At 27.0% G+C, this 26945-nt stretch overlaps 1 protein-coding gene across 4 annotated transcripts in view; it reads right to left on the reverse strand.

Annotated features, from left to right (window-relative positions):
- The window catches only part of LOC107168153 (neuroendocrine convertase 1-like), a 45134-nt gene that overhangs the window by 7337 nt on the left and 10852 nt on the right, over nt 1-26945 (reverse strand). For 3 of the 4 annotated variants that reach the window (XR_016191605.1, XM_089227125.1, XM_089227126.1), the window contains exons 2-9: nt 23298-23404; nt 18808-18924; nt 17995-18099; nt 15684-15800; nt 14790-14942; nt 12436-12598; nt 7395-7567; nt 1121-1333 (exon numbers count right to left, since the gene is read on the reverse strand). Coding sequence is in view for 3 of the 4 variants with exons in the window: in XM_089227125.1 (XP_089083251.1) it covers nt 1121-1333; nt 7395-7567; nt 12436-12598; nt 14790-14942; nt 15684-15800; nt 17995-18099; nt 18808-18924; nt 23298-23402 (1146 nt within the window). In the remaining variant the exon portion in view is untranslated. The remainder of the gene's footprint in view (nt 1-1120; nt 1334-7394; nt 7568-12435; nt 12599-14789; nt 14943-15683; nt 15801-17994; nt 18100-18807; nt 18925-23297; nt 23405-26945) is intronic. The other variant, XM_089227128.1, reaches the window with a different exon arrangement.

Here is a 26945-nt window from a genome sequence, read left to right on the forward strand (position 1 = left end):
TTTCTGATCAAACGAGGTACTGGAGTCGAAAATCGAAACACTTTTACTGCCCCAAAACGACAAAACGTGATGACAAACACAAAAAATAAAAAATAATAATAAAAAACAAACATCATGGTAAAATCAATATATGCCTCGCTCCACTCAGAATCTAAAAGAGGTGAGCAATGAGCATGCCTGATGAATCAGCTTATATGTACTAATACTGATATAGTAATATAGGTATAATATTTTTACCCATATCTCCCGAAATAATGGTGCTATCGAAATTCTGGTTTTGTAATAAGACTCACAGGGATAAGAACTACAATTATTTCATATTTTAATGTTTTGGTAAAAAAGTTAAAAAATATATTTTTTTATTTAATTATTTCAACAAAAAAATTAAAGATAGCCATTTTGTTGAGTTTATTTTTCTGAAACTGTTGACGTTTCAAAATTGTAATTTCATTAATTTCCTGGTTTTTAATATTTTTTTTAGTTTCGAGAAAAATTGCGTATTATTTAACACCGTAATGTTATCAAACATGTGACCCGCCGCGCCGCGCGCATTCCCATACAGCCGGCCGAATATTTTCCGTGTTCCTAATGGTTATAAATTTACAAACATATTTTATTTATTCAAAACTAGAAAAAATATTAAAAATCAGGAAATTAATGAAAATAAAATTTTAAAACGTCAATATTTTTAGAAAAATAAACTCTACAAAATGGCCATCTTTAATTTTTTTGGAAATAATTAAATAAAAAAAAATATATTTCTTAAATTATTTACAAAAACATTAAAATATATTTAAAAATGAAGTAATTCTAGTTCATATCCCTATGAATCTTATTATAAAACCAGAATTTTGATATCTCCATTATTTCGTAAGATATCGCAATGGGTAAATCCTCGCGGAACACCCTGTATATTGGTTTATTAGGACTACTTAACAAATTACCATTAGAAATAATTGTATTATATTTACACATGTTACACGGTGTATCTAAATATTACATAAAAATATTCATTACAAACTACCGCTTACATATTCATATGTATAAGCTGTAAATAAAAAACCATACCTATAAAAGGTATATTAATTATTGTCACAAGACTAACCATTATCGCACTTACAATTTTAATACCATTATCCAGACTGCCGGAATAAGCTGTAGCTATGACGGCGGCACATCTCTCGGCGTACTCGGGAGCTCTGCCGTCCATAGTGACACTGCTAATAGCCAAAGTGTGAATGTTTCCCACATAGCCATCCGATGCACAATTGTCAAATTGCATACGACCATTTCCCGAGGCGAATACGTATATTGAACCTTTGCCGTTGCGACCCTAACATAAAACGAATAAAAACGACAGCGCTTAAAAATTATTAAATCATATATTCCATCGACAACAACGCGGTTTATAATACTGTCAAATTGAATTACTGCGAGGCATTAAGAACCAAGTGGTTGTTGAACGACGACATCGCGGAAAAAAATAAAACCACAATACCGATCACATCAAAGTTGATCATGTTATATTTATTTTAATGCAATTTAGGGTGAAACAAAAATGCTTCAATCCATTTTAATGCTCGCCAATGGACGTGATGACAAAATTGAACCCGTAATCGAATTTCATTAGGAATTATTTTATGATTTATGTTCAATGTTTTATTGCTAGACAATATTTTAATCATATTATTATCCAACACTCAACGTACAGTATAGGTATCTATTACAATGTTTTATTATATTGTAGGAAAATACACATAAAATTAACATATTATTATATGCAGACACATATTATTCAAAAATGTTTTGCACTGCAGATGCTAATTTGTTTTACTCCCATCAACCCAGCGCGAATGTATTGTGCTTGTGGTATATAATATATTCAATAAAATATAAAATCAAATTTAACAAAGAAATATAAACACATCTTATTATCAAGGATCGTAATCGTGGTTAATAAAAAATGTACGACAAGATTAAAACGCATATCATAAAAATTTCAAACCTAAATATGTCTATTGTCTAAGTATAAAAAGTAACACCCACTTCTCAGAACCATTTTCCGGCAGCACTTAAAAATCACAAACTGACAGAAGGAAATTTAAAAAATTAATGTAAATCCACATAAAAAATCTTAAATTGATATTATGTAAATCTTAATTCAATAATAATTAATTTGCATTTTTTTGTATGTGAAAACACTTTTTTGCAGAAAATAATGCTTTACTTTTCAATATCGAGATTTGTTTTTGGCATGAAGTTGAATCAGCTTTAAGTCTTTAAAGGGAATGGTGTTATGAGTAAAAAGTGTCAAATCATTATTATGAACTGTTATCCTTACAACATGTTATGTAATTTTATATTTTATATATTTTTAAATATTATATATAAAACATTTTACTGTGAAAAAAGGGGTAAAATATTTTATGTTATTGGTTTAATATATACGGCTAATATAATCTGATAATAAAATAGAAATAATAATAAGCCCTGGATTAAATTATAGCCAGCCCTGTTTCTCCGAACAGAATAAATAAAACAAATACTGCGAGTATTTTTTTTTTCAACAAAACTTTTTAATCCCGGTAGACTACTATTGATCTTATTGAAACTCCCATGCTCTGTAGCCTCTATTCTATATAGGTATTTGATTATAAGTACATATTTATTAAATAGTAAGTACAATCAGTTTTCGGTTCATTGTTAAAACTCTGAAATTTATACATTTCCTAAATCACTGCATTGAATTATATTACAGACATATTTTCCGGAAAAAATCCATCAATAATAGCCAAAATATCACCAAAACTCGGGATCGTTTTATATCGTTGTTATAATAGTTTATTATTCAAACGTGTGTGCGATAACTCCATTAGTCGTGCAGGTACTTCAACTAGCGAATGGCGAACAACGATGTTCAAACACTGAACATATATGTATTATAATACATGCGTGCGTTGTTTGTGCAGTATGTATACATACACATGTAGACACATACTAATATTATAATATATTATGTTTTTAATTAGATCAAAGCTAACTACTTTAATTTATAAAGCATACATATTATTATGTTTCCTTGAATACCAGATTTTATACAAAAAAAAAAAAATGTATTCTAAAAACAGAATTATTATCAGTGTTGGTATAAAAGTTGATGAACGCAGTTAAGTGTCAATCTAACAAGCTAATCCCTGAATTATTGTTAATTGTGCATTTCGTAGTCTGTAAAAAAATTCCACCTCTTATTTGTGTTTTTTGTATTTTTGTTATAATAACACCATTTCTAAGCAGTTATGTTTCCCAAAAAAAGATCGATCGGTAATAGTTGCACGTCTCGAGCACGATAGAAAATGGCAATACGAGCTTCTGAAATATTTATAAAAATAGATTTCCGTCGGTTTGTCTTTTATGCATTCCTAAACGGCTGAACCGATTGCGATGAAATTTGGTACAGAGATATATTAGACCTATGGGCAGAAGATGGGCTAGATTATAAAGTGATGGCCCAAATATCATTCAATCGTATATTTGAATTGTCGGACTGTTCTCGATAAAACGAATAAAATTGCATAATGATAAACTGAATTGAACACCTTTGTAAGATTATTATTTAGTGTAGTTTCATCGTTATCTATCTATATGTATAAAAGTATACTGCTAGCAAAATCACAGGAAACGAATTTAACACACAGTTTGAGACATATAAGTGATGGTAGGATTTTTAACAGGCTACGACGCTACAAAGTGCACGGGTGGTTCAGCTAGCAATATATAATTATAACTTTTTTTTTTTTTACAGTGTAACTCTTACTTGTCGTGTAAATCAGCCTATACAGACTCAATTTGTACATTTCTAGCGTGCACACAACGTGTTCAGTAAAATCCCGAATAAAATCAAGATTACAAACATTAAATCCTAGCATAACCTTTTAAAACCTAGCCTCGCCTTGTGATCGGATATCATCGTCTGAAATATATTACATAGCACATAAATCTGACTCCTAATAATAACTACAATAATTGTGATACTATTTTATCAACCCAAATGCGAGCCACCCGGAGACGACGCATGTATTATATTATCATGGCGACTTGTAAACGCCACTGACGTTGCTGTTCTAGAATAACTATACAACTGAAACTTACTGCACTGGGTAAACGGAAAACTGGTACCTACGGTTTTTATAAACACCTTAAATACCGGTACGTTCCTCAATAGTTAAGATTTCCAAAACTTAAAAAAAAAAATAATTATTATAATAAAATATGATTAATATAAACGATGATTTCAACGAGCTGAAGCGACTATATTATACGGATTGAAAGAACCCGTAGGATTGAGTAAAATATACACAATACCTTAACGCCTAAAAGTTCAAGAAATACTTTGCAAGACAAACTAAACAACAAATTTGAGTCGTACTTAAATAAAGAAATTATAATATGACAGCTTTCAAACAATATAGCAAAGTGTATGAAATACAGTTATTACTGTTTATAAATTATATATTTATTATTTATTTTACTTAGCTGCTTTATATGTACTTATTTGTGTTTTTTGTTTATTTTGATTGCTAACTTTATCTTTTTTGTTTATAATGTATTATTTGAATTTAACTTGTTGACGGTGTTGATTTACTAAAACTATATAAACATTATAAATATTTTAGCACCCTTGGAAATTAAATTTTGAAGAGTATACCAGTATTCCACGTTTTTTATTCCTTTTGTTATAAATTCTAAGGACCGTACCAATATTCCGACAATCACTGTTGCACCGCTATACGATACGATATTGGTACATTATAATATAATGTGCAACAATGTTTAAGCCGTAAAAACAATTCGGTCAATCCCAGTCCCACGCAGCTACGGATGATGCCTTTCTCCGGTGGACCACGAGTTCTTGGGCGCTCGCCAACGGTGCAGAACCACCGCTAAAGTATACTATATACGGTATTTAGGTGTACAACGCGTAATGATATTATAATATATTATTATAACGGAGAGGGCCGTTTTTTCCGCGGATTAAAAATAAAAACGTATAAATATTTCGTTTCTCGTAGAGTCGAGCGGCCACGGCGAATCGCGTCATATACACTCCGGTCGTACCTACCGTATAATAATAATTATAATAACATTATTGTTATATATGGGCTTGTCCGTTACTATTATCGAAATAAATAAATATCGTGCATGAATATCACAATATCGCGGCGTGGTAATGATGTGATTGATTGCTATATTTCCCGTTGTTTTCTCCTATAAGGGCAATCGATTAGTAATTCGTGCTGCAGAACTGTCTATGACGATGACGCCCACGTAATTCGTGATCCAGATTAAGTGATGATTTTAGTACAGTGCGTGTAGTGCAATAAACACACATACGACGCGTCACACGAGAATTATATTGGTATACTTATTTAATATTCCGAGATAATGGAATTCATAGTATTATCCTACCTTCGACCCGACTTTTAATGGTAAATCTCAATAGGAAACTTTGTGCAAACTAACGTAGTGATGTAGAACGATCCATTAATAGCACGCAACACATATTTCGAAAAACATTGTCACATGACAATAATATTATGTATTCAAAATAAATAATATTATATTCGGTATTTTGAGTACAGGGATTATTTTTAAAATCACATACCTACACAAGAGTATTTTTTTATTTCTTTTTTTTTTGCATTTACGATCAATAAGAAAAAACAATTATATTTATAAAAAAAAAATATATATATATATATATATATATATCAAATATCTCAAAGAAAAATGAACAAAAAAGCTATTTGTGTAACAAAACGTCAAAAACCAAAATATCTTTATAAATGTAAAACAAAACACTAAAGAGGAAGTATTACCTACGGTACGTGAAAATGTTTTTATACTAACTTTTCATCGAAATCATGAAACAAATTTATTGAAAACACAAAACACTAAATCTAGCATTCAAGTAGACAGTTTGTAAGGTGCAAAAGTTATAACAATTTAGTAACTTGTTTATTGCGAGAATAATAATCACAATATATAATGTATACGCATAATGTATTAATGTCATATACGATGCATATACATTCGTCTGCAATTAATTATTCAACACATTGTTTAGATAACCCTTATACCATATTTGTATCAACGATATTTTATTGTTCTAGTTTATATTATGCGCGCAATTTAGCACCTAAGTTATATAATATTTGTGTATAAGTACATGCAACTATAAATTCATTCATAAGCAAAAGACTTCGTGGTAATATGTGAAAAAATGAAAAATTATCATTCAAACAGTAATAACTTTATGTATATTGGCATATTAGTTAGGTGGAATGTAATATTAGCTAGGTAGCCTTTACATGAGTATATTGTTTACTTACCATATCATATAATATTAACAATTTTTGTCATACGATGAATTAGCATAATTTTTTTTTGTCAGGCATTTCTGTTATACCCTGTACTGCAATTTATACTCTATAATATTTATCACGTTTAAGCTATATTAGTCGTTGGCACAATACATTTAGCATGGAATTTATTAAAATTATAAGTACCCAGGTACTGCATTAATCTATATTTATATAGGTATTATACGAAAGCTTAATCATGATAAATTATTGCGGAACTAATGTCGAGTATACAACTGATTAAATCTACCCGACATAATACACGTTGGTATTTCATATATATATACTTATATATATATATAGATGCGTCGAATTTCGTTGAAATTTGTATATTACACAATATTATTAGTTATTATCGGAGTGTATACCTACCTACCAACACTACGCCAGTGGTGGCTCGAAGGGAGTATATTTGAATCATGTGATTTACAAAAATATTAATGGGTGGGTATAGGTGGGTGAGTCTTATGATTGGAAAAAGTAGACTGGACTATTTTTGCAAGTTGGTAATTTAAATATTAAAATATAACTAATAAATATAAATATATAGCCGTAATATGTACTCAGCAGATAATGTACAGTAATAAGTAATAACTATATTTTAGGGTGGGTGGTATAAAAATATTAAACGTGATTCGAGGGGGAAAAATCTCAAGCCACTACTGCGCTACGCTATATTATATTACGAACCTTAGTTTCATAAGTGTTAACACTTATTTGTTTTAATTTGTTTTAACCGTGTACCTATACGATATAGGTACCTATACACACGTTTGTTCTCTTTGCAGTATAATTCATTATAGGTATGTAATAATAAGCTCTCGACGAAATAATTTTACCGTAAATTAAACCTCCATTAAATGGAAATTTAGCAGATCTCAAAGAGTTTTAACCCTCGTCAAATAGTTTTGAATAAATTATGTATTTTAGTTAGCTGTTCTGTCAATGACATCATTATATGCGTATTGCGATTACCTTGGTTGCACCGATTTCAAATGCAATTTGCGCCATTACTCCGGGCCCGTCGACCATTAGTCCGTTGTCGATAGGCCCCCATGATCCACTGTATATATCCACCAACGAATTAGCGTTAATTAAAGCTCTAGCTTCCATTTCGTCGTTTGTTTTGCCATCGAGCAATACGATACCTATACAAATTCATCAGTTTATAGTTAGCAAAGTGATTAATACGCTCTAAATAATATTGCTCACATTATTATTATTATTATTATTATTATTGGGTATTAAAGTAATCTAGAATTGTTCACCACTCTGCTACAACATCACAGTAATATCTTGGAATTAAAACCGTGGCCAGAAAAATATTGTTATTTTATTTTTTTGTAGGAAGTGTTAGAGTAGAAATATGTTTTTTTGACTAGCAAATTTTAAAATATCAAATGTAATCTGTTAATTTCAGGGGTAAGGGGCTGAACTAATTTATATGATGATTATATTAACATCCCCGAATTGTTTTCAAGTTTTATTTTTTTTTTTAGAATAACCATGTAAGATTAATTTGTATAATATACAATATACTCATGTTGCACATTAAATAATATACATGTGTGCAATTTATTCTGAAATATTAATTTATAATTAACAAAACTAAAGGTTTTTCTATGACATTTATGTGTGTATATATTATTTGCCTGCGCCTATTGGAGATTACAATAAAAAAAAAACCACAATGACATAAATTTATGCCTGGGCTTTTTACGTCAGATAATTTTAGAACTCTGTGACACTGATCCATATACTAAAAATTATTTTAGTACTTTTTATGCAATATCTATTCGCTTCCTGTATGAATATTCTAATAAAAACATCCAACGAGTATCAATTTTCTAAATATGTTTTTTATTTTCTTTCTTGAACATATAATTAAGTACCTAATTTATGTGTCAACAAATTTATAATGAATAAAGTAAAATAATTATGATGTTATTTGTATACTTTTATTTCAGTTTAATCGCATGGAATTCGTAAATCATTAGTACTGGAATTGATAGAACTAGAAAACTATAATATTATAACTGGTGGCTTAAAATAATAAGTTAACGAACAATCAAATCATATATAGTCAACATAAAATCAATAACATCATACTGCAATATTACCACTTGTTTAGTGAATATTATTATGATAACTTTAAGGATTGTTAATTTACAATATGCATACATACAATTATTAAATTAATACAAAGGAAAAAATATGGTATATTAGCATAATAAAATTAAAATTTTAAATTCAAAACACTGATGTTTCCATTTTTTTTTTAAATTTAGAAATGTGTTTTAGCACAAATAAATCTTGACTACGCCAAAACCAATTTTTTTATGTAAATATTTGTGGTGATAAATTATTCATTTTACACACACGCTTATCGATATACCTACCTATTATTTTGAACGTTTTTTTAAATGTAATTTTCGAAATGGATTTTTATGTCACCTACAATTTAAATGATTGAACTATTGTTTAAATGTAAGTAAAAGTAGTAGGCGTGATATTTGCCTTTTATTGTGGGTAATAAATAAATAAGTATATTATTTATTTATGTTGTCTCAAAATAAAAACTAAAAAAAAGAATCCATGTGGTATACTAATACTTTAATATAGAAAATACAATTTTATATGTTTATTGTATATTTTAGATTTAAAATCCTGGCAATCGTCCAAAATTCCTTAGACGGAAACCATGTAAGGGGACTTGCTAAACTAATATAAATTAAAGGTATTAAAAAAATAATAATATATATGACTTTTTTCGTCAAACTATTCGTGAAAATAATTTAACTCAACGATATTTACGTATCACAGTACAACGTGTTACCATCTCTCGGAAACAAAAATAACGGACAATATTTATTTTTTCACAATATTATTATTCAGTTTGATAATAATATACCAAAAATATCGTCAACTTAATGACGTTAGAAAAATCTTATATTTGCTGAAAAAAAAAAAAATAAAATGGCACAATTTAACATATATGTCACCCAAAAATTAAAATTTTTATACATCATTTAAGTACAATATACCTAGGGACGTAATAAGGTCTTTAGTATATAGTTGTATAGTGTACTGAAACTATATTATAAATAACATGTAATTTTTTAATAATCCACTAAATTTTTATTTTTATTCCTTCTCCATATTTGAAATTAGAGTTTCATTTTTGAAATATATAATTGGTTTTAGAAAGAATTTATGTGATCATCCTCAGGATTTTTATAATAATCTATATGTTCATTCATACAACATTTTTTTTTTTTTTTTTTTTTTGGGTGTGGGGGTTGGGGGTTGAGGGTTGGAGTAATGTTCGGGAATTCAACTACCGTGTGTAAAGAAGAAATTATATTTTTAACTTATTTTCTTTATATACTTAACCTAACCACCATAATGTTAAAGTCCGTGGTATTAGATGTACAATTTTCATATTGTAAATAACATTTTTTCCCAGTAGAAACTAAATCATGTATAGTTACATAAATCCAAATTGATAGTACATACATTTTAAGAAGAAATTAAATTTTGTAAAAACTGAGGCTACTACCACAAATATAACTTAATATTTTTTACTATGTATAATGTATATCCCAGTTCCACAAAAATGTCAATTAGCAATGCACGCAGATGATACTGTTATCTTAACCCAACATAAAACCTTGAAAACTCAATAACAGATCTACAAAATTTCTTTAGACCAAACTTCAAACTGGTTTATAAAATGGAAACTCGCTCTAAACCCTATCAAGAGCAAATCGAAAATATTCACCCTAAAGAGATATACAAATCCAACTCAATTACAAATCAAAAATCAGCCGATATTATGTCTCGCGGCATCCTTTTTTGAAATAAGGGGTTTACATGGTGCTCTTCATAAAAAAAAAATAAAAAAAAACCAGAACAATTTGTAATATATACTATGAAAATATTGTTTTAGTTGTAGTTATACAAATGTTATAAGACATTAGTTATATTAAGATTTAGGTATGTATTTATTTGTAAATATTAAATTAATATGGGGTGAATGATAACATTGATAACATTCTACGGCAGCGCGGCACCCCTGTAAAGACATTACGACGAGGTGCACAGTTGAGAAACTGCTGTCTTACACGATGAAAAAAAAGTGTGAGTATAAGTTAATATACGGTAAAAAAAAAGACAGCATGAACTGCCTGGAAAGCGATGCCGCCCATGGCCGGGATTCTAACTGGCGACGGTGCGCGTCACAACCGACACCTTAATCCGCCCGGCCACTACACCCCCTGCTACTATATTGATTCAATTATGCAGTAGGTAACTAATTTTTATTTATTTTGTTTTTCGTACAATTACACAGTTACTTGGCATATCTGTTTATTATCGATAAAGATTTATTTTCTTTATTTTTAAGATTTCTTATAGTTATTTGATGTTGTAGCCCAAAGACCATATAGGTGGCGTCTCAAGTCAGTAATGAGGAGTACTATGATAAATATATCTTAGTAACCTCAAAAGTGTTGGGTCATTCATTAATGGAGGTTATCATAGGATATACAACCTCTCATTCTCACGTGAAAAATCATATTGCTTTGATACTATAGACTAACTTTAGATGAATTGAAAATCTTATACTCCCTAATAAATTACAGTTCAACACTTCAGATCAAATTCTCACTTCTTATTATATACGCATCAATAATAAGACCATTAATTACATACGTATGTCCAATATGGGCAGTCGCATCCCAAACAAAAATTACAAACGATACAAAACAAATTTCTCAGAATAGCTCTTAAGTCCCATGGTACATGCGAAACACACAACTTCACAACGGCACTGGAATACTATACCTAACCACATGGACCAAAGAGCAATTTAAAAAATTTCATTCGAAATTAAAAACAATAGAAGGTGCCCTTCACTTAAACAGTTAATGTAAACCTCCAAAGTTCAAAATAATTTAGTTAAATATAACATTCAATACGAAATAAAATATTGTATACCTATGTATATAATATCTTTTCCACATACCACTAAATGGTATTAAATTATTTTTGGCAAAACTTTACAGTTTCATGATATGACACATGTAAATATAAATCTGCAACATATAATCGTATACCTAAAGAATTTAAATACAGGATATTATATAATAATTGTGTACTGATGTTCATTCATACGTGCGCACACAGAATATTAAGCTTTAAACGTGAAATTATGATATTCTCGCACCCGTCGCACCCTACATATGAGGTCTGTGGATGTCAATGACGTCGCCTATTTGTATGCAAAATTAATATGGTGGTCAGTTGTAATTATACAATGTCCCTCAATAATATTAAAATAAACTGTTACACGGAGTATGGTTATTATATAATGGGTATGTACACAATGTTCTCGGTGTTTTTAAAATATAACAAACAATAATAAACAATATTTAGTATAATAATCGTAATACAGATTGTGCCGCAGAGTTTGAAATTTTATATTAAATATCTGAAAGCTTAACTTAAATCAAATGCCATTGTGTTCGACTTCGAAAAGCCACAATGAATGAAACTGTTTCTTGCGTTAATAGAAAAATTTGTTTTAGCTTATAGTGGACTTTAAGATTAATATTTTAACATTTCGAATTGTATTTACACCTATAACAATTAACGACTATGGCATACTTTAGCAATGTTAGCTTATATGCTACTGAAAATAATTTTATTTCATTCCTTATTAAACCATAACGTATTTAGTTTGTTATTTAATCATGATTTTATTTATTTACATATTTTATACAAAATGTTGTTCATTAAAACGATGTATTATTATGTTTTTACAATATTATAATATATATATATAATGGCGAAATGATTGATCATAAGCCACAAAATTTCACGTAAATTAAAGGAAAATATAAATCTATCGAAAAAAAAACTTAAAGCAGAAAATGTAATGTGAAAAAAAAAATCGATAGACCTTTAATTATCACCAGGTATAATAAACAATAATATCTTACAATTGAACACCAACCTCCTACTTTCGCATTATAAGCAACGCCTACACCACACTTTGTATTATTTGCAGCCATAGCAATTTCTCCAGCACATCTAGTACCATGATAATTTGTTGGATCTTCATACCTAGGCATAGGATCCTTTTTATTCCAGTTCAAGTTAATACTGATTTCTTCGTCCTAAAATAAACGTTTATGATGTACATAATTAACAATAAAATAAAATGAAATGATAATTTGAATTTTTATAAACAAGTTTGAAAAATTAAAAACATATTGTAAATAGATAAAATGCATTTTAATTAAAACTTATTTTTTTTTTTTTTTATCATTTATTGGATCATACACATACAAAAAGCAAATGCATGAAAAAAAAAATGTATGTTTATATTAAACAAGACGTCATCGAAACGTGAATAAAGAAGTCATCCAGCGCTAACACTCAGACGCAAATGGTTATATGATTAGACTATATATTTTATACTTAAAATAAATTTAAATTTAAAAAAAAAATACAAACAAAGAAACCGAAAAAGCTTGAAATGATTTTAATTATTATTCAGTTATACGAAATAATTAATCTTTTGGGATAGGTATTACGTACGCAGTCAAGACGGTATTTTATCATGTAGGGCTGTAGATTATTAAAGTACATAGGTAATGTGAAATATTAATGACTGTTTCTGACTTATACAGAAGTAATTTTTAAATTATATTCACATTATTTATAGTTCAAAGTATTCCTACAAGTTAAAATATTTAATACGCATATATAATATACGATAGTCGCTAAGTATAATAAGATGTTCTGAGCAAAATTGAAATATTTGTATTACACAGTTTTATCACGATTATTAAAATCACAAAACAAATTTAGTACCTAAATGTTTACTGATGATAAATAATTTTTCATTTTTCATTTATAATAATAATATATTGCGCTGGTGGACAACTGAAAATATTTTTATAGAAAACTCCTATTAAAACACTCTAAAAGTGTCTAGTTGTCGTGCGACGAACAGTTGTCAACAGAATGTACAGTTCCTGCAGTAACACATTTTTATATTCCTTTAGCCGAAATCCAAAAAGAATTGCTAAGAAATTTTTACGATGTATTTTAGAATTTTAGAGACAACCGTTTAATATAATAGATATACTAAACGGGTGAAAAATACATTTCTACGCGTCATACGTTTGAATTACTCAAATAGAGCAAAACGGCTTATACCTATACACGATTTGTGAAGCATACCTACCAGTTTCGATTTTTAATGATTATTGAATTTTTATCGTAATAATTTACCGCGATAATGAACGGATAACGTGCGCCAAGGAATTTGCATAAAATCTTTGTAACTAAATCCATTATTATTCCTTAATTATTACACGTATAAAATATTTCATATGCATATATCGTTTAAGTGTTCGTTTTTGCTCATAGATAAATTGTTACAGTTCACAATATTATATTTTATGCATTATAATAATATTATGTTTAATAGGTATATCCAAAAATTAGTAAAAGTGATATTATTTTAACGAGAATTTTTATGATGTTTGTCAATAAAAAATGTATGATATTATTCACCTCGTCTAGCTATCTCAGAAGTAGCATGTTGTAGGTATAATTAAACTTAAACATTTATGTATGATTAATAATGCTATTATTTCAAAATATTGCACTTCAGTGTCTATATGAGATATAAATCTTTATGCATTATTTGTCTAATGTGCTTTTATTTATTTTAATTAATTTATCCGGTGCGGAATTTCGGTATGAGTCTTGAAAATTAAGATAAATTACATATGGGAATATTAAAAGTTTTATCAAAAACTATGAATAAACAACAAATTCGTATCCACCAGAGTTAATTTATAAATAACTGTTTTTGATATTTTATTCATTAAATTAGCATAATAAGCTTAAAGTATAATTGGAAATTACAAAATATTAATAATTATGGAAAAGTTTTTATTATAAATGAATTTTAGTTTACATTAATGTATATATTCATACATGCTAATGCTATATTTTTACGAATACAATTAAATTAAACTACATCATCTAATTATACAAATAATTTGAATACTATTATACGATAACGTTATGTAATATTTTCGAAATTATTTGTTTAAGTATAAATTTTTGATCAAAATAATTATTGTTATTTTATATTTATTAATATATTCGTATACTTAACAATTAAATTAAAAATATTATTGTATCAACTTAATGTTAATTTTTAAACATTCGAATATCTTTTCAAAGAAACATACGCTCATTAGCACAGTTGCTAGATAAATAAAAACAATTAATTGAAATCAAAAATAATATTTTATATTCATAAATAATAACATTAAACATACTAACATAATTGGCCTTAAGATCATCGTGAGTATATTCTATTCCATCATCGATAATTGCTACCCGAATACCTTTACCTGTGAATTTTAACTCTTCGTATACTGGTACTAAGTTCATATCTAGTGGAATTCCGTCGGTATAATTATTTCGATAATCTTGCTGAAATATAATATGTAATAGTGTTAGAAAGTTTTAACGAAAATATGTTTTACAAAAAGAAGTTTTACGAGTGGTAGATGAATATTCTCTATATAATATTATTGCTATAACGTATCATGATAAAAGGCCCAAAGCTGTTTCTCTGGCATGTACTGAAAAATAAAATTTCTATACAAAAGATTTATATATTCTTTACCGTGAACATTTTATACTTTTGTTTATAATTATAAGTACCACTAGGTAGATAATATTGAAAAAATATATAGATACCTAAAAAATGTATTACTTTTTTTGAAATATTAAAATAAATCATTTTTATACTATACCTACCTATAATAAATTGTAATATTATATTTGGTACATTAGTATGTAAAATTTTAGAATAAATTATTATTTTTTTTTTGTATCACACATGTTTTTCTTACTCATAGTAAATTGTTTTAAATTGAAATGTGTTTAAAATTGTTCAAATACCTAATGTATAGGACATATGCGTAAGTATCTTATATGTCTATAATGATCTTACCTTGTTAAGTCGATTGTATTAGAATGTTATCTGAACCTTTTTAGGATTTATCTGCTATGGGATGTTTAAAAAATAATAATAATGGTATTTTTCATGCACATACTATGATTCCTGATCGTACTGATGAACAAAACCATTAAAATAAAATCCAGAGAACAATGAACGATTTATGATTTAATGAATTTCAATGAGCAAAATAAAACGATTATACCTACTTCATACCATTGCAGTTTCCAAAGTTCGTCGTTAAAATAACTCTCGTATCTGCTGCGGACGTCCGTCGGCACTCTTTTATACAAGTTTTTCGAAAATCCCTGTTTAGCCCAATTCACCTAAAAGTTTTATCCATTTTACTAATCGACATATATTATACGCAGAACTATATGAACCAAATTTTAGCAATCCATTATCATTATGACATGAAGAGAAGTTAAGTTGCAGGATTATAGGTTAGCCAAAATGGAGTTCATAATCTATTTATAGTTTATTCCTCACAGGGATAAATTGTAAAAACGGTTTAAATGTAATAACCTAGAAACATTAAGTAAAAATAAATTTAAGCTTATGATGAGAATGCAAGGGTCCGTTTTAATAGAAAAAATAGAAAACTTTAATTTGAAAAATACCTAGGAAAAAATTTAAATAGTATAAGAACATAAATAATAATATAATGGTATTTTAATTATTTTTCTAAGTATGTCCAATTGGTATGAACTATGTAAGTCCTCCACCGAATTCATATAAAATATACATATCGTAATTCGTTATCAATATTTTTCATTGAAAATAGAGATGATCAAAAAATTGATTTGATGTATATTGTATTTTTTGTTCAAGTGTAAGTAAAAATATATCTATAATTTACCATGTGAGGAATATTTTAAAGAATTTTCACGAAACATAAATATAATAAAATATAATAACACTGTATAAATGTATAATGTATATTAATATGGAGGTGCTTTATAATAAGTTGACTATTATCCGTGGATATCCATTCAATACCTGACATTTTAAAGTTGATATTATATTTAGTAAAATGTTAAGATCATAATATTGTGATACAGGCAGAAACATATTGACTAGGTAGTTGTTACCTAGTTTGTTGAAAATCGTGTCACCTTCAAATCATTAAGAGTAATGACATATGACAAAATTTAAAAATAGTAGTATGTTTGCATTTATCTTAGTCCTTTGACGTTTTGTAATCAAATCTACGAGCGATGAATAAAAGTGTTGTATAAGAATACTGAATTATTGTGATAGAAATATAGAATAGAATTTAATAAAAAATATTAAATCATTTATCATATTTGTTATTTATTTGTTATATTATTATAAATAATATACGTTTTCTTTGTATAACCTAAACTATAGAATTCATTGTATACATGTTATATGATGTTACCCATTCAAATGAAATATCTAGAAAATATTTTAATAGTTATGAATAATGAATATTAAGAAAAATTATTATTATAAAATATAAATACAATGTAATAAAATTAATAGGTATGCTACAAATTAAAATTTCTGAACGGTCGCTTAACAACAATAATAACCTTTTTAAATTCTCAAGCCGAAAGTATTTATCCAACCAACTACGTTAAATTTTTTAAATTCAAACTAAATGTTTTGTATACAAATATTGTTTAAGGACGACAATTACTGTTTAAAATGTGAAAAACAAAAGAATTCAATGGAAGTGCGTGATATGAGTGTGAAGTCTAGAATATAACATAATAATAGTTCCAAGGTTTAAAAAATTTCTTTCTCAAAGTTTACTTGAAACAAAAAAAAACTAATTTATCAAGAATAAATATTATAAAACACGAACATGTAATATTAAAATTTTAAAATAAATATTTAAAAAAGTGTATAGTACATTTTCTACTTTAATGTCATACTGCATTTGTAACTCGTAAATATATAACAATATATTGAAGTTGTATAAACTATATTTATACCTAAATGCGTAATAATGTCTACAAAGTATCACCATATATATATATATATGTATATGTGTATGTATGTATTATTGCTTTGATGAACACAACAATTTGTTACAATAGCTGAATAACATTAACTGTAATTTTAAAATTAACATTTCTTTGAATACATTTAAACAATTAATATAAATACATTATAATAACGATCGCTCTTTAAATTTGTGCAAAATCATATTTCAATCAATTTATATTCCACTGATAATAAAGACATTAAAATTAATTCGGACCCAAAATAACATAAATAAAATAATGGAAAAATAAAAATGTTATACCTTATACCTTTTTGTACCTATCAGAACAAATTTTTAATACAGTAAATATTAATATCGTGTTCAATATTGATTAAGTAATTAAAAACCCAATCTACTGGATAGTAAAAAAAAAATAAATAAAACATCCTTGTGAAACTTTTATGGTGATTAAGACAATTATAGAGCTACTTTTCAACGTTTTATTTTTAATTAAAATGCGACTAAATAAATACAACAATATTATAATAAAATGTGTGTATACATACCTTATTATTCTGTTTTAAAATGTTAGTTATGTTATGGAATGGTTCGTGATGGATTTCAGGATGGTCTTCTCTTTTTACTTTGTAAACATTTGGTATACCGTCTACCTAATACATTTTTATTTTATTCAAAAAATTTAAACAATTACATTAAGCAATATAAAGCTTGTTTAAAAGACTTAAAACTATGAATATGGTATACAGTAGTAATTTAAAAAAATATATATAATACAATTATTATTTCAATTTTTATTGCAATATTTTCAGTATCAAAATATTATGTGAAAAGACTTCAAACCGTTTTCAAATGTTACACAACGTACCTAACAAAAAATTGTCATTACATTTTCGAATACCTACCACATTTCAATTTTAATTTTAACTGTATTTCTTTTATCTTTGTTCTGAATAAGTAAATACAGTAACTACAAAATATGCATGAATAATATTTATCATTGATAATATTTTAATTGGTTTAGCTTTATGAATGTGTAATAATTTTTCCACCAAATAGTAATAACGTAGGTAGACACTGTTTACTTCAAAATATATTTCACACATTACACAAAATGTTCCATACGTTGTATTTTAAATAAAATTAAATAAAATGTTCATTATTCACTTTATTTTTGTATGTAATTAAATGAATTTTGTTTCAATACTTAACGTCCCTCTATTATACTTGAGAGCTGTACAAATACTCTCAAAGTGTGATACACAAGTATTATAGTTTAGATTTTAGAGCGTGTCATAATGTACTTTGCTGTATATATACAGTCAATTATATTTAATCATAATTTAATTTTTTAATCTCACTGGTTGTGCAAACAAAAATCCCTGTTGTACTATGGTTTCTTGTATTTCATTCAGATCGTCAGCGGAATGGAAATACCATATATTTGAATAATGATTCACGTCGTTTTCTCCATGATTCTATAAGAGGAAAAAAGCGATTAATTACTGTGGTTATATCATTACAAAAGATAATAACATCAGATATTAGCTATTAATTACATTGGGAAATAAAATAATGGTACGACTTAGTGGGCATTCTATATACATTATTATAATACTAATACAAGTACCTGCAAAATTTGATATTAGACTTACTTGAATTCATTTTAATAACATGAATTCTTGTCTTAGTATTGAAACGTTGTTTATGCGTCATGAAAATAATGATTAATAATTGTCTCCGAGGCGCTTTTAGAGGGAGGTTAGACATAACATTTTAAGTACTTAAGAGTTTGTATTTGATTGTTATTTTATTACAAAACTTAATATTACATTTTAATGTAATGTTATATTGTATTCCAATTCGGGTAACTATTATTAAAAAATAGTATTTAAATAATATTTTGTATTCTTGGGATTTAAAATGAATTAAAATAAATGTATGCACGAAATGGTATTACTTTTCTTATTTAAGAGGTAGATAACGCTGTCATTACTAACGAGTTTGGCAGTAAAAGTAATTTACTAAGCAAATTGTTATTGTAAAATATTATTTAATAAATTTCCTAAAACAAGAAGCTTAAGTGTTTTTATAATATATAAGTATACAAAATAAATGTCTATAGTAGTGATATATTTGTGTTAATATAAAATAATATCTGTGTTCAGTTATAAGATTACTTAGAGGGAGTTTTTTGGTTCAAATACTTGATATTATAATGAATAAACATTTTTATGGTTGATACCTACTACCTACTTTACAATAGAAGCTAGGAAGAATATAAAATGTGTATTGTGTATGATAATAAATTGATAATATCTTCTAGCAATATGTAGGCTAAATAAATTGTTTTATACTTCACCCAATCAAAAAATGGTAAGCATACATCTAGCAATAAGACAATAAATGGTAAGAAATTAAATTTGAAAAAAATGGCCTGAAAATATCTGTTTGCCCGGTAAGAATTGTTGAGCCACTCCGCCCCTGCGTGAATGTAATTATTAAAATTTATAAAGCTTATAATAATTATTATTGTTTTATACGTACGTGAGCATTTGTATTTTAATATAGGTATACACATTTTTTGGTTTTCATAAAAAAATATGAGGAAATTTATCGGTAACAAAAGAGTTTAAAAAATATGGCAATGATAGGACATTCACTTAAAAACCTCATAATATGGACTTAACATTTTTTTTAACACGAATATACATTCCGCAGAACTGACTGAGACTAAATACTAAAATATTGATTATTGTCATGTTTTGAAACGTTTTATAAATAAATTCTAATCAACTAAAAGACCGTATGGTGCACACAAAACTGTGGTGGTTATGTCGTAGGTATAATAGTGTACGACGTTAGATCGTTATTGCTTCTACAAAAAATGTACAATAAATGGATAGTCAAAAACCATATTTATACGAAAAAAATTTAAAATAAATAAATTTTTATCCAAACATTTTGACTGTATTGTTTGAAATAAAAATTTCACACTGGAAAAAATCGATTTAAGTTAAAAATATCTCTAAAAGTTTAAAACCACTTAATACATGGAAAACCTTTGAACGCTTTCGACGTTATTTACTCATTTTTTGTAGTTTCTGGTAACTGTTTCAAGTTAATTTTACCTGTTAGAACTTGGCCCCAACTTTCATTTTTCGATTTCTAAATTTTCTGATAATTAACGAGCTCGGGGATTTAGTTTCCAATTATCTAAAATTGTTTGTTATACAGTAAACAATTTTTTCATATAATCTGGGAGTTAACTTCATATTTTAGATTCTGAGCGAAGCTAGCAATGTATTGATTTTACCATGATGTGTGTGTTTTTTTGTGTGTGTGTGTGTCTGTCATCACGTTTTGGGGCAGTAAAAATGCTTCGAATTTCGACTTCAGTACCTCATTCGATCATAAAGTGAATTTAGTTGGTACATTGAGGGGGGGGGGTCAAAAGTAAAAAATTCCCAATATTTTTCTTAATAATTGGGATAAACAAACTAAAAAAAGCGCGTAAATCGTGGATGTCGCTCTGCTGTACAGTATAGGTTACAAGTGGGTTACTGTAATGGATTGAATTAAATTTGAATCCAATGATATTATATCATGGTATACGAACAATTATTCTGAGCGGAGACGGTTTATTTGTCTAGGATATATTATAGATTGTTAAAAATTTTCAAATCTTAGATTTAAAAAGAAAAATTTTTATGAATTTCTAGCTTAATATAATTTGCGGATTTTCGTGATTTTTCCGTATTTTGTCAAAATTCATACTTTGAATGCTTACCCACTTGTAACCTATACTGTACAGCAGAGTGACATCCACGACTTCCGCGCTTTTTTTAGTTTGTTTATCCCAATTATTAAGAAAAATATTGGGAATTTTTTACTTTTGACCCCCCTGCAAAGACCCAAATTACCAACTAGATTCACTTTCTCATCTAACAAGGTACTGAAGTCGAAACCTGAAGCATTTTTACTGCCCCAAAACGTGATGACAGACACAAAAAAAACACATCATGGTAAAATCAATACATTCCTCGCTCCGCTCAGAATCTAAAATAGCGTATAAAAGTGTTAAATACTTCTTAAAATCCAAAAAACGTAAAATATGCATTTATATACAATACAATTTTAAAACTAGCTTTTTGAAAGCATAAAATGTATTTGTATCGTACTCTGGTATTTTTGTGACTGTGTAAAACAAATATGCAAATGTTCAAGTTCCCTACCCTATTAAATAATGGATGAGTAAGATTCTGTCGTGTGTTTTGTAAAATGATTAAAATCATGTAATTGTGTATGCTCAGGGTTTTAGGATACAGAATGTGTACCTACTGCTGTGAAATGACAAATATTAAATATTATTATTGTTGTTGTCCGACGAAATTAAAATTAAACTCCACAAAAATAATTCGTTTGTCTGCATTTGATGTTTTCAATTATTTCTATGGAATCTGATTTACTCTTTTATATTTAGTTATAACATTCGATTACACACTTAATTTACTTATACATCGATACGCACTATTATAATGTGTGCATTTCATAATATTATATTGTGTGCGTAGGTACAATAGGTAGGTACATATTAATAATGTATTTATGTATAATAATATATTATTACGATGCCTTCGGTAAAGTAATGGACTAACCCAAAAATGTACAATGTATGAGTTAATGGCATTAATAGCAACCATACATCATAAAATTCAATTCATAAACGGTTTAAACCATTTTTACTTAATTATATAATATTAATGTATAATATTATGTATTACATATATTTCATGCGTGCAAATGTTTAGTGGAAATTGGTGAATAACAGAAAAAGCTCCTACATTTTTTTTTAATTGTACTGTATATTGTGGTAAAATAATGACGTTATATTATATTATTGACTACACAAATATTTTCAAAAGATATAATGTATTATTGTTTGTAGAGTATTTTTAATGTAAAAAGTTTTAAAATAATTATTGACATTGTATTTTTGTCTACGCGCAATGTAACGAAATAATGCATCGCGCTTATTGTAAACTGTTGCTTATAAATTAATGTTGTTATGTTAACTTATAAAAGACAACATCATTATGTTGTCTTTTATAAGTTGTAACCAAAGCTGTCTCATTAACTTTGTAGTTGACATAAAATATTCATATTTTTTATTATAATATTTTGAACATTAAAATAATTATAGTTACAATTAGTTTATTTTTTTTCATGCGTTGAAAATATGTATTTTAAAAATATGATATTACAAAACGTGCTTTTTGAATTGTATAAAATTCAATATGAACATATTATTGAGCTTTAAACAAAAATTGTTTAAAAACACTCTAAACCTCTAAAAAACTAAAAAAAAAAAAATTAAGACGACCAGCGTGTTTCACAAAATAGTGGTATGTTAGGTATAGGTCAAAACTGTTTTGACCAATATTATAACGTTTACACATTAGTCGCAACTACATGGTGTGCCGCCAATTACCAATCACAGTGCGTTTTTCCAATCAATAACTTTACTTATTTCTGAACTCCTTTTTAAAAATATTTTTTCTATATTACATTTTCAACTTTATGAACTAAATTTAATATTTTTGGATATCATGTAAAGCAATTAATTTACTCATTTGGCAATAATTTCTATTTATTTTATGCCATTTAATATTGTTTTATTTTCCACTACTGACATATTTTAATCAACAAAATTTCTACGAGAACTATAGTCTGTAAAATGTTTTTACGTGGTCGTTTTTCGACATTCCCGATATAAACTAAATAATACTATCAACGACCAATGCTCGGATTGGAAAGGAGGTTATCAAATTATAATATAAAGCTTACTTACATGGTGTACTAATAACTTATGAGAATCGATCAAATAATTACCAACAACGAAATATAAATACTCGCATACATATAGTAATCCAATTATCTCCTTATTCTTGCTCATTTCTGAAAAAAATTGAATAAGATAATAAATTTATTATTAGACATAAAAAACCTTAGTTGCTTCATTTATTACATAATAAACAAAAGTCTTTTGAAGAATTTCAATAATTTTCAATTATAATAACATAATAAGAAACAAATTAATTGACTTTTTAATGCGTTATACTATGTCCACAGGGAAAATTTTCATCGGTTAACAAAATGTGGGTTTTTATTCAATTTCCCAAAAATATTAATTGCTGAAGTCCAATAGTAATAAGTTTAGCCTACTTAATCTAGGAAAAATATTTTATATTATTGTTGAAAAATGCTGTCATCACATTGCAAAGCCTATGCGAATGTAATCCGCCATTACAATCGAATAATGCGCTTAATTTAAATTACTATTGCATACATTAATAATAGATATACAATGTCTAATAGCTTCATTGCAATAAATGAGTTATTTTGGACTTTGGGATACATGTAATAAAACTAAATATGGTTTTATCTTGTATGTTTTAAAAACCAACCTATTACATTTGGTTGACTGGTATTTTTGGAAGTGATTAACCACTTAATACTATGTTATTTATTTTTTATAGATTTATAATTATGACATCATGGCTGCATCCTAGTTGAGTCTGAAACTAAAAATTGCTATACTAGTTAGATCCGGGATTTTTACAGGTACAACACAAGTTAGGTCCTTATTTTTTTTTTTTTTTTTGTGAGTTCTACGCAATATTATTTTCCATCTAATTTTAATAGACTTCGGACTGTCTATGATCCATTTAGACCAAAGATATGGTTAAAAAAAATATTTACCGTTTATTTTTTATAGTTTTTTCTCCATTAAAAATATCAATTATTTGAATTTTATTATAATAATAAATGACAATTACATGCAGATACTAAAAAAAGAAAAAATATTAAAAATGTTTTTAACCAAATGGCAAATATAAACAATACATAGGTATTGTATGATATAAATAAAAATAAATCACTAGGCCCGAACATAGAAACCATCACAAATACTCTAAGCTTCATCAAAGATATACAAATCGAAAATTTATTGTAAACAATTAACCATAATATGTAATGTACTAACAAAATCATTGTAATAACTAATCTTATATCATTGTTAATTGTCAAACGTCAGCCAGTGGCCTTCGCTGCCGAGGCTTATTCTAATAAAAAAAAAAAAAAAAAAATATTGTTTAAAAAAATCACACGCGTATTGGAAAAAAATTATAAAATATTAATTTTACAAAATCAATTCGATTAATTATTATTCCTGCATTTTATTTTTGATACGTTTTTTATTTTAGTATAATACAATTTTTTTTTTTTTTTTGATTGTTTCTAAACTCCCAGTTTACAATACCTTATTTTAATATATGTATTGATAATCTTAAATAATGGCCAATTGGGTACTGACATGTTTCATATTGAAAAATACCAAAAAATAATTATTAAAAATATAGCTGAACTAGCTGCATTTTCTAGTCTATTGGTCGCTTTCGATGAATGTGCAAGGATTTCTCGTTAAGTTTCTAGAAGTTGATATATGTTATAGTGTACCTAATTCGATTTATCGTCATGGGTATTCGACAATTGTGTGTTTCACTGAGATGAATGCGCTAAAAGCTGGCCCTGAGATGTCCGTATGTGATACAAGTATGGTTGATTTAACCTCGTATTTCCTTAATATAATGGCTGGTTTTGGTCGCCTAGGATGGATGATTTGATATTTTAAGCTCTTTAAATCGATTTATTTTTAAATCAAGCCATTGATTTGGACATTCAATAATGTGATTGTATTTATTATTATTTTGTGAATCTGATACAAAGGGTCAAAATTTTAATATAACTTTTTGGTCAGATTTTTCACTTCCTAATATAGTACATATAACGAGAAACCGCATACGAAATGAACAAACAACATACTATTTATGCGGCCAGCTATTCCTGATTATTGAACATTATAAATGTTGTTGTATTTTTGTTGCAACAAGTTTGATTAAAATTGATTAGGTCTTAATGAAATCGACAATGAGGTAATTTTAATTGGATTTATATAAACATATATAATGTTATATCATATTATATTGTTGTTAAAATGGTGCGAACAAGGTTACGAGTACATAACCAACCATATATTGGGGATAAGTTTTTTTTATGATTTTTAAAACAACATATTTTATAGTTGCTATAGACATTATAGTTACCAAAAATTCAAAAACTTAATTTAAAACATATATTTAGGCAAAAATAATTCTGGGAAAACGCCTATATTATGTCTCATTAATATTTATATATGCCTGATATTCATATCCACAAATTAATTCTAAATACAAACTTATTTTTTTGCATGTAACAAACCTTATTATATTTAATAAAAACTTTTTTTGTTTTGAAACAAAACAAAATATTATAAAAATGGGGAAAGCGTAGGTAACCATAACCGCTCTACTTTGCAGTTGTAAGAATATATTACCTATATAGTGATACCTCGAACATTGAATAGATGTTTTACACTATATACGATAAAAAACGTATGAGCGAAGATGGTCTAAGCTGTTGTCAACCAAAAATACCAAATAGTTATTTTAATAATAATCTTAAAATATTGTCAGCATAATATTATAATTATTATCAAATTGCATAACATATTAACAAAATATTTATTTTTTTTAATTTTTGAGAACTTTCAGTTTTTATCTTCCAAAACTAACAACCAGTTTCAACTGTTTATAAGAAACCTCCATCACTATATAAAGCACTCGGACCCGATCACAAAAACACTATCAAAATCATAAAGTTTCTTAAAATAACCAAATTATATAACCTTATCTGACATTTTTATTTTTTTATTTTTTCTTTCTCTCATTGCCTATGTTGTACTTATATACATTAACGTTATACCTTTATAAATAATCTACATTGCACAATATGCCAATAACCTTAGCCGTGGCGACTCTAATAAAAAAAAACCTCCATCAATGCTGTTGATGATAACAATTTTTCGATGTATCTTTAGACACAAAAAAACAACACATTCGCTACGCTCAGAATCTAAAATACATTAGCTATTTAAAAAAAAAAAAAAAAAAAACATTATAATAGTATATTCGTATAATTATATTGTATTTGTGTGTTATAGTACTTAAACAATTATTTAGTAACGAACGGTATTATAATTAAATTCCATGAATTACGTATTTTTCAATTAGTAACTTATAAGAATTTTTTCAATAAAACACTTATTTTGAAATATTCAGCAGTATAGTCATGCCATGTAGATAATTTTCATGACACTACGCCCGTATGTATGACGTACGACGTACCCTATCAATACACTAATTGTAGTGAGTACTGAGTAATGATTTGTTAGTTTTAAATGTTTTAATATTGACTGGTAAAAAATATTTGTATCATTTTTACATGAAATTCAAAACATATAATTTTAAATTTTAATGTTTTCTAATTATCAATTGAAACAATCATTGTACACAATTTCTTATGATTGCAAAAACTTTTGAAACTATTTTCGATGCGTAAC

The sequence above is a fragment of the Diuraphis noxia genome, unplaced genomic scaffold (genome assembly GCF_037042655.1).
Source record: "Diuraphis noxia isolate RWA-SAM2 unplaced genomic scaffold, SU_Dnox_SAM2 contig0004, whole genome shotgun sequence".
NCBI lineage: Eukaryota > Metazoa > Arthropoda > Insecta > Hemiptera > Aphididae > Diuraphis > Diuraphis noxia.